This window comes from Eucyclogobius newberryi, unplaced genomic scaffold (assembly GCF_026437365.1).
Source record: "Eucyclogobius newberryi isolate DKJ021-1_F unplaced genomic scaffold, fEucNew1.0.hap1 SCAF_18, whole genome shotgun sequence".
Classification (NCBI taxonomy): domain Eukaryota; kingdom Metazoa; phylum Chordata; class Actinopteri; order Gobiiformes; family Gobiidae; genus Eucyclogobius; species Eucyclogobius newberryi.
In genome coordinates, this window is record NW_027315812.1 from 5884464 (window position 1) to 5894516 (window position 10053).

The following is a 10053-nucleotide window of genomic DNA, read 5'->3' on the forward strand; positions in this document are numbered from 1 at the left end:
GCCCCGGGAGCAAGAGGAAGTGTCTGGGGTGAGGGAAGTAAGGGAAGTCTGTCCCTGCTCAGTCTGCTGCCTTCATGACCCTGCCCCGGATACAGCAAAAGAAAATGAATGGATGATTGCATGTGATTGGCCGAGGTTTGATCACTTCCTGTAGAGAGCTGGAGACGACACGAGAGCAAACAGGGCTCAGGAGGGCACTGAGAGGAGGAGTCAGGGGGAAGGGGCGGGGCTTCACCTGCTCAGGTAAAGGGGTGGGGCTTCAGCTGCTCAGGTAAAGGGGCGGGGCTTCATCTGCTCAGGTAAAGGGGCGGGGCTTCATCTGCTCAGGTAAAGGGGCGGGGCTTCATCTGCTCAGGTAAAGGGGCGGGGCTTCATCTGCTCAGGTAAAGGGGCGGGGCTCACTCTGTCTCTTGTCTGTTCAGAGCCGCTCAGGCTGGTGGGAGGGGCCAGTCGCTGTGTTGGGACTGTGGAGGTGAAACACAGAGGAGAGTGGAGACGAGGGGTGAAGGCCTATGGAGGAAAAAGAGATGATTTTCAGCTGAGTCGTGTGTGGTAAATCTACTCTGACTGTGTGAAGGAGTCTACAGTGAGAGAGTGTGTCTACAGCACAGACTCTTCCTCTTCTAAGGCTCTGGAGGTGGTGTGTTCAGGGAAAAGTGAAAGTCTGATACATTTTTAGGAGTTCGGCGATAAGACGTAAAGAATTATAATAATCACAATAATCCCCTCCAAACACGTGGTTTTGGGTATTTTATTTGATCTTGTTTTATAACAAGGACATTTCAATATTTATTTCCTCAGACATTGGCTCAGAGCGGTGATGTCACACATGTGTGTGTCCTATTGGCTCAGAGCGGTGATGTCACACATGTGTGTGTCCTATTGGCTCAGAGCGGTGATGTCACACATGTGTGTGTCCTATTGGCTCAGAGCGGTGATGTCACACATGTGTGTGTCCTATTGGCTCAGAGCGGTGATGTCACACATGTGTGTGTCCTATTGGCTCAGAGCGGTGATGTCACACACATGTTTGTGTCCTATTGGCTCAGAGCGGTGATGTCACACATGTGTGTGTCCTATTGGCTCAGAGCGGTGATGTCACACACATGTGTGTGTCCTATTGGCTCAGAGCGGTGATGTCACACATGTGTGTGTCCTATTGACTCAGAGCGGTGATGTCACACATGTGTGTGTCCTATTGGCTCAGAGCGGTGATGTCACACATGTGTCCACAGACTCGGTGCGGCTGGTCTCGGGGTCCGGCCTGTGCTCAGGATCAGTGCAGATCTGGGATCAGTCCTGGACCTGGCTCTGTGAAGAGGCCTTGGACCTTCAGGGTGCAGAGGTGCTGTGCAGGGAGCTGGGCTGTGGGGCTCCTTCTCTCCTCCAGGGGGCGGTCTCTCCTCTGGGACTGCAGACGTTCTACTGTGAGGGCCATGAGTCTGCTCTGATGGACTGTCCCCGCTACAGCTCAAGGACCTGCTCCTCTGGAGCCGCTGTCAACCTCACCTGCTCAGGTAAAGGGGCGGGGCTTCAGTTGCTCAGGTAAAGGGGCGGGGCTTCAGCTGCTCAAGTAAAGAGGCGGGGCTTCAGCTGCTAAGGTAAAAGGGCGGGGCATCAGCTGCTAAGGTAAAAGGGCGGGGCTCACTCTGTCTCTTGTCTGTTCAGAGCCGCTCAGGCTGGTGGGAGGGGCCAGTCGCTGTGCTGGGACTGTGGAGGTGAAACACAGAGGAGAGTGGAGACGAGTGGTGAAGGCCTATGGCTTCTGGGACCTGGGGGCCACAGCTGCTGTGTGTCGAGACCTGGACTGTGGCTCTGCTGTTTCTGGAGGAGAAAGAGATGATTTTCCACAGAGTCGTGTGTGGGAGATCCACCCTTACTGTGTGAAGAAGTTTACAGTGAGAGAGTGTGTCACAGACTCTTCCTCTTCTGAGGCTCTGGAGGTGGTGTGTTCAGGTAAAAGTGAAAGTCTGATACATTTTTAGGAGTTCGGCGATAAGACGTAAAGAATTATAATAATCACAATAATCCCCTCCAAACACGTGGTTTTGGGTATTTTATTTGATGTTGTTTTATAACAAGGAAATAAAAAATCCTTTCAATATGAATTTCCTTAACATAAACAATACAGACTTTTAATCAGTGCTTTTAACACTAAAATAATATGTTTGTTCCTCCAAAGTCTGAACTGGGCTCCACATGTTTAACTTCATCTGACCCCGAGAAATGAATGAACCTTTAGTGAGCCTCACGTTCTTCCTCTCTCGCTCCTCGACCTTCACCTCACACATTTGACCCTTTATTTACTTTGGAGTGAAACATTTGTGTCGACAGGAAAAGAGAACACTGCACCCAGAATGTGACCTCTGACCCTGGACTCGGGCCTTAAACCTCTTCATCCTCTCTCTCCACAGACTTACTGAATCGTCCAATCATCTCCCTGTCTGTGTTAGACGGGGCCTCCGAGGCCCTGCCGCAGGGGGTCCGGGTGAAGCCGGGGTCAAAGTTCAGGGTCAAATGCTCTGTGGAGCCACAGTTCCCAGGAGGCTCCTTCCAGCTCCTCTCTCCCACTGTGAACCTCACTCAGAACCACACCCTGCCCGCTGTCAATCACTCTGCACACTTCCTGTTCTCTGACACTGGCCCCGCCCACAAAGGAAACCACCTGCAGGTGTTCGACCACGCCTTCTCCTCTCAGAGCCACGCCCTCCAGCTCCATGTGGGAGGTGAGTACAGCAACACAGCCTCATGTTAGAGTCACAGCCTCATGTTAGAGTCACAGCCTCATGTTAGAGTCACTGCCTCATGTTAGAGTCACAGCCTCATGTTAGAGTCACAGCCACATGTTAGAGTCACAGTCTCATGTTAGAGTCACAGCCTCATGTTAGAGTCACAGTCTCATGTTAGAGTCACAGCCTCATGTTAGAGTCACAGCCTCATGTGAGAATCACAGTCTCATGTTAGAGTCACAGTCTCATGTTAGAGTCAAAGACTCATGTTAGAGTCACAGTCTCATGTTAGAGTCACAGTCACAGTCTCATGTTAGAGTCACAGTCACAGTCTCATGTTAGAGTCACAGTCACATGTTAGAGTCACAGCCTCATGTTAGAGTCACAGTCTCATGTTAGAGTCACAGTCACATGTTAGAGTCACAGCATCATGTTAGAGTCACAGTCTCATGTTAGAGTTACAGTCTCATGTTAGAGTCACAGTCACATGTTAGAGTCACAGCATCATGTTAGAGTCACAGTCTCATGTTAGAGTTACAGCCTCATGTTAGAGTCACAGTCTCATGTTAGAGTCACAGCCTCATCTTAGAGTCACAGCATCATGTTAGAGTCACAGTCTCATTTTAGAGTCACAGCCTCATGTTAGAGTCACAGCATCATGTTAGAGTCACAGTCTCATGTTAGAGTCACAGCCTCATGTTAGAGTCACAGCCTCATGTTAGAGTCACAGTCTCATGTTAGAGTCACAGTCTCATGTTAGAGTCACAGCCTCATGTTAGAGTCACAGCCTCATGTTAGTCACAGCCTCATGTTAGAGTCACAGCCTCATGTTAGAGTCACAGTCTCATGTTAGAGTCACAGTCTCATGTTAGAGTCACAGCCTCATGTTAGAGTCACAGCATCATGTTGGAGTCACAGTCTCATGTTAGAGTCACAGACTCATGGTAGAGTCACAGCCTCATGTTAGAGTCACAGCCTCATGTTAGAGTCACAGCCTCATGTTAGAGTCACAGCCTCATGTTAGAGTCACAGTCTCATGTTAGAGTCACAGTCTCATGTTAGAGTCACAGCATCATGTTAGAGTCACAGCATCATGTTAGAGTCACAGTCTCATGTTAGAGTCACAGTCTCATGTTAGAGTCACAGCATCATGTTAGAGTCACAGTCACATGTTAGAGTTACAGCCTCATGTTAGAGTCACAGTCTCATGTTAGAGTCACAGCCTCATCTTAGAGTCACAGCATCATGTTAGAGTCACAGTCTCATTTTAGAGTCACAGCCTCATGTTAGAGTCACAGCCTCATGTTAGAGTCACAGCATCATGTTAGAGTCACAGTCTCATGTTAGAGTCACAGCCTCATGTTAGAGTCACAGCCTCATGTTAGAGTCACAGTCTCATGTTAGAGTCACAGTCTCATGTTAGAGTCACAGCCTCATGTTAGAGTCACAGCCTCATGTTAGTCACAGCCTCATGTTAGAGTCACAGCCTCATGTTAGAGTCACAGTCTCATGTTAGAGTCACAGTCTCATGTTAGAGTCACAGCCTCATGTTAGAGTCACAGCATCATGTTGGAGTCACAGTCTCATGTTAGAGTCACAGACTCATGGTAGAGTCACAGCCTCATGTTAGAGTCACAGCCTCATGTTAGAGTCACAGCCTCATGTTAGAGTCACAGTCTCATGTTAGAGTCACAGTCTCATGTTAGAGTCACAGCCTCATGTTAGAGTCACAGCATCATGTTAGAGTCACAGTCTCATGTTAGAGTCACAGACTCATGGTAGAGTCACAGCCTCATGTTAGAGTCACAGCATCATGTTAGAGTCACAGTCTCATGTTAGAGTCACAGACTCATGTTAGAGTAACAGACTCATGTTAGAGTCACAGCATCATGTTAGAGTCACAGTCTCATGTTAGAGTCACAGACTCATGTTAGAGTCACAGACTCATGTTAGAGTCACAGCCTCATGTTAGAGTCACAGTCTTATGTTAGAGTCACAGTCTCATGTTACAGTCAGTCTCATGTTAGAGTCACAGTCTCATGTTAGAGTCACAGTCTCATGTTAGAGTCACAGCCTCATGTTAGAGTCACAGTCTCATGTTAGAGTCACAGCCTCATGTTAGAGTCACAGCCTCATGTTAGAGTCACAGCCTCATGTTAGAGTCACAGCCTCATGTTAGAGTCACAGCCTCATGTTAGAGTCACAGCATCATGTTAGAGTCACAGTCTCATGTTAGAGTCACATACTCATGGTAGAGTCACAGCCTCATGTTAGAGTCACAGCATGATGTTAGAGTCACAGTCTCATGTTAGAGTCACAGACTCATGTTAGAGTCACAGACTCATGTTAGAGTCACAGCATCATGTTAGAGTCACAGTCTCATGTTAGAGTCACAGTCTCATGTTAGAGTCACAGACTCATGTTAGAATCACAGCCTCATGTTAGAGTCACAGTCTTATGTTAGAGTCACAGTCTCATGTTAGAGTCAGTCTCATGTTAGAGTCACAGTCTCATGTTAGAGTCACAGTCTCATGTTAGAGTCACAGCCTCATGTTAGAGTCACAGTCTCATGTTAGAGTCACAGCCTCATGTTAGAGTCACAGCCTCATGTTAGAGTCACAGTCTCATGTTAGAGTCACAGCCTCATGTTAGAGTCACAGCCTCATGTTAGAGTCACAGCCTCATGTTGGAGTCACAGTCTTATGTTAGAGTCACAGTCTTATGTTAGAGTCACAGTCTCATGTTAGAGTCAGTCTCATGTTACAGTCACAGCCTCATGTTAGAGTCACAGTCTCATGTTAGAGTCACAGTCTCATGTTAGAGTCACAGCCTCATGTTAGAGTCACAGTCTCATGTTAGAGTCACAGCCTCATGTTAGAGTCACAGCCTCATGTTAGAGTCACAGCCTCATGTTAGAGTCACAGTCTCATGTTAGAGTCACAGCCTCATGTTAGAGTCACAGCCTCATGTTAGAGTCACAGCCTCATGTTAGAGTCACAGTCTTATGTTAGAGTCACAGTCTCATGTTAGAGTCACAGCCTCATGTTAGAGTCACAGCCTCATGTTGGAGTCACAGTCTCATGTTAGAGTCACAGCCTCATGTTAGAGTCACAGTCTCATGTTAGAGTCACAGTCTCATGTTAGAGTCACAGCCTCATGTTAGAGTCACAGCCTCATGTTAGTCACAGCCTCATGTTAGAGTCACAGCCTCATGTTAGAGTCACAGTCTCATGTTAGAGTCACAGACTCATGTTAGAGTCACAGCCTCATGTTAGAGTCACAGCCTCATGTTAGTCACAGCCTCATGTTAGAGTCACAGCCTCATGTTAGAGTCACAGTCTCATGTTAGAGTCACAGACTCATGTTAGAGTCACAGCCTCATGTTAGAGTCACAGACTCATGTTAGAGTCACAGCCTCATGTTAGAGTCACAGCCTCATGTTAGAGTCACAGTCTCATGTTAGAGTCACAGTCTCATGTTAGAGTCACAGTCTCATGTTAGAGTCACAGTCTCATGTTAGAGTCACAGTCTCATGTTAGAGTCACAGTCTCATGTTAGAGTCACAGTCTCATGTTAGTCACAGTCTCATGTTAGAGTCACAGCCTCATGTTAGAGTCACAGTCTCATGTTAGAGTCACAGCCTCATGTTAGAGTCACAGTCTCATGTTAGAGTCACAGTCTCATGTTAGAGTCACAGCCTCATGTTAGAGTCACAGTCTCATGTTAGAGTCACAGTCACAGCCTCATGTTAGAGTCACAGTCTCATGTTAGAGTCACAGCCTCATGTTAGAGTCACAGTCTCATGTTAGAGTCACAGTCTCATGTTAGAGTCACAGACTCATGTTAGAGTCACAGACTCATGTTAGAGTCACAGCATCATGTTAGAGTCACAGTCTCATGTTAGAGTCACAGTCTCATGTTAGAGTCACAGACTCATGTTAGAATCACAGCCTCATGTTAGAGTCACAGTCTTATGTTAGAGTCACAGTCTCATGTTAGAGTCAGTCTCATGTTAGAGTCACAGTCTCATGTTAGAGTCACAGTCTCATGTTAGAGTCACAGCCTCATGTTAGAGTCACAGTCTCATGTTAGAGTCACAGCCTCATGTTAGAGTCACAGCCTCATGTTAGAGTCACAGCCTCATGTTAGAGTCACAGCCTCATGTTAGAGTCACAGTCTCATGTTAGAGTCACAGCCTCATGTTAGAGTCACAGCCTCATGTTAGAGTCACAGTCTCATGTTAGAGTCACAGCCTCATGTTAGAGTCACAGCCTCATGTTAGAGTCACAGTCTCATGTTAGAGTCACAGCCTCATGTTAGAGTCACAGCCTCATGTTAGAGTCACAGCCTCATGTTAGAGTCACAGTCTCATGTTAGAGTCACAGCCTCATGTTAGAGTCACAGTCTCATGTTAGAGTCACAGCCTCATGTTAGAGTCACAGCCTCATGTTAGAGTCACAGCCTCATGTTAGAGTCACAGCCTCATGTTAGAGTCACAGCCTCATGTTAGAGTCACAGCCTCATGTTAGAGTCACAGTCTTATGTTAGAGTCACAGTCTCATGTTAGAGTCACAGCCTCATGTTAGAGTCACAGCCTCATGTTGGAGTCACAGTCTCATGTTAGAGTCACAGCCTCATGTTAGAGTCACAGTCTCATGTTAGAGTCACAGTCTCATGTTAGAGTCACAGCCTCATGTTAGAGTCACAGCCTCATGTTAGTCACAGCCTCATGTTAGAGTCACAGCCTCATGTTAGAGTCACAGTCTCATGTTAGAGTCACAGACTCATGTTAGAGTCACAGCCTCATGTTAGAGTCACAGACTCATGTTAGAGTCACAGCCTCATGTTAGAGTCACAGCCTCATGTTAGAGTCACAGTCTCATGTTAGAGTCACAGTCTCATGTTAGAGTCACAGTCTCATGTTAGAGTCACAGTCTCATGTTAGAGTCACAGTCTCATGTTAGAGTCACAGTCTCATGTTAGAGTCACAGTCTCATGTTAGTCACAGTCTCATGTTAGAGTCACAGCCTCATGTTAGAGTCACAGTCTCATGTTAGAGTCACAGCCTCATGTTAGAGTCACAGCCTCATGTTAGAGTCACAGTCTCATGTTAGAGTCACAGTCTCATGTTAGAGTCACAGTCTCATGTTAGAGTCACAGCCTCATGTTAGAGTCACAGTCTCATGTTAGAGTCACAGTCTCATGTTAGAGTCACAGTCTCATGTTAGAGTCACAGCCTCATGTTAGAGTCACAGTCTCATGTTAGAGTCACAGCCTCATGTTAGAGTCAGAGTCTCATGTTAGAGTCACAGCCTCATGTTAGAGTCACAGCCTCATGTTAGAGTCACAGTCTCATGTTAGAGTCACAGTCTCATGTTAGAGTCACAGCCTCATGTTAGAGTCACAGTCTCATGTTAGAGTCACAGTCACAGCCTCATGTTAGAGTCACAGTCTCATGTTAGAGTCACAGCCTCATGTTAGAGTCACAGTCTCATGTTAGAGTCACAGCCTCATGTTAGAGTCAGAGTCTCATGTTAGAGTCACAGCCTCATGTTAGAGTCACAGCCTCATGTTAGAGTCACAGTCTCATGTTAGAGTCACAGTCTCATGTTAGAGTCACAGCCTCATGTTAGAGTCACAGTCTCATGTTAGAGTCACAGTCACAGCCTCATGTTAGAGTCACAGTCTCATGTTAGAGTCACAGCCTCATGTTAGAGTCACAGCCTCATGTTAGAGTCACAGCCTCATGTTAGAGTCACAGTCTCATGTTAGAGTCACAGTCTCATGTTAGAGTCACAGTCTCATGTTAGAGTCACAGCCTCATGTTAGAGTCACAGTCTCATGTTAGAGTCACAGTCTCATGTTAGAGTCACAGTCTCATGTTAGAGTCACAGCCTCATGTTAGAGTCACAGTCTCATGTTAGAGTCACAGCCTCATGTTAGAGTCAGAGTCTCATGTTAGAGTCACAGCCTCATGTTAGAGTCACAGCCTCATGTTAGAGTCACAGTCTCATGTTAGAGTCACAGTCTCATGTTAGAGTCACAGCCTCATGTTAGAGTCACAGTCTCATGTTAGAGTCACAGTCACAGCCTCATGTTAGAGTCACAGTCTCATGTTAGAGTCACAGCCTCATGTTAGAGTCACAGTCTCATGTTAGAGTCACAGCCTCATGTTAGAGTCAGAGTCTCATGTTAGAGTCACAGCCTCATGTTAGAGTCACAGCCTCATGTTAGAGTCACAGTCTCATGTTAGAGTCACAGTCTCATGTTAGAGTCACAGCCTCATGTTAGAGTCACAGCCTCATGTTAGAGTCACAGTCTCATGTTAGAGTCCTTTTGTGTTGCAGATTCAGACTCACACTTGATCTTCAGAGTCCTGGTCGTTCTACTTTTGATTGTCACAGTCGTCCTTCTACTTTACTACTGCTGCTGCTGCTACAAGGTACTGGAGTCTTTAGTCCTGGTTTAGTCCTGGTTTAGACCTGGTTTAGTCCTGGTTTAGACCTGGTTTAGACCTGGTTTAGATCTGGTTTAGTCCTGGTTTAGACCTGGTTTAGTCCTACTTTAGTCCTGGTTTAGACCTGGTTTAGTCCTGGTTTAGTCCTGGGTTAGACCTGGTTTAGTCCTGGTTTAGTCCTGGGTTAGACCTTGTTTAGTCCTGGTTTAGTCCTGTTTTAGTCCTGGTTTAGACCTGGTTTAGTCCTGGTTTAGATCTGGTTCATTCCTGGTTTAGTCCTGGGTTAGATCTGGTTCATTCCTGGTTTAGTCCTGGTTTAGTCCTACTTTAGTCCTGGTTTAGACCTGGTTTAGTCCTGGTTTAGTCCTGGTTTAGTCCTGGGTTAGACCTTGTTTAGTCCTGGTTTAGTCCTGGTTTAGTCCTGGGTTAGAACTACTTTGTTATTGTTTTCTTAGGGTTTAATCTCGACCTGAATGTTTGTTGTGAACAGAACCTGCTGTTGTGTCAGGTCAGGGCCAGAGGCGGCGCTAGAGAGACGCCTGAAGTGGAGCTGGAGTTAAACGTGTTCAGCTCCTCCTGAGCGCCGGGTCCTCCCCCACCTCAAGTCCTTCACCGCCCCCTGCTGGACCCCCTGCTGGACCTCCTGCTGGACCTCCTGCTGGACCCCCTGCTGGACCTCCTGCTGGACCCCCTGATGGACCTCCTGCTGGACCTCCTGCTGGACCTCCTGCTGGACCCCCTGCTGGACCTCCTGCTGGACCCCCTGCTGGACCTCCTGCTGGACCCCCTGCTGGACCTCCTGCTGGACCCCCTGCTGGACCCCCTGCTGGACCCCCTGCTGGACCTCCTCCTGGACCTCCTGCTGGA

General features: G+C 47.3%; 1 protein-coding gene across 1 annotated transcript; it reads left to right on the top strand.

Annotated features, from left to right (window-relative positions):
- The first annotated feature begins 1127 nt into the window (after positions 1 to 1127).
- Positions 1128 to 9736, top strand: LOC140364320 (CD5 antigen-like). The gene is made up of 4 exons (XM_072450417.1): positions 1128 to 1517; positions 1669 to 1956; positions 2415 to 2726; positions 9695 to 9736. Exons 1-4 carry the CDS (start codon positions 1451 to 1453, stop codon positions 9715 to 9717), a joined length of 690 nt encoding a protein of 229 aa, XP_072306518.1. The 5' UTR covers positions 1128 to 1450; the 3' UTR covers positions 9718 to 9736.
- The last annotated feature ends 317 nt before the right edge of the window (positions 9737 to 10053 follow it).

What these genes read in the sequence shown, in the direction of transcription:
- LOC140364320 (XM_072450417.1), top strand. Translation starts at nt 1,451, where the DNA reads ATGGACTGTCCCCGCTACAGCTCAAGGACCTGCTCCTCTGGAGCCGCT. An exon ending in TGTCAACCTCACCTGCTCAG is followed by an intron (nt 1,518 to 1,668) that starts GTAAAGGGGCGG and finishes TTGTCTGTTCAG; the next exon opens with AGCCGCTCAGGCTGGTGGGA. An exon ending in TCTGGAGGTGGTGTGTTCAG is followed by an intron (nt 1,957 to 2,414) that starts GTAAAAGTGAAA and finishes CTCTCTCCACAG; the next exon opens with ACTTACTGAATCGTCCAATC.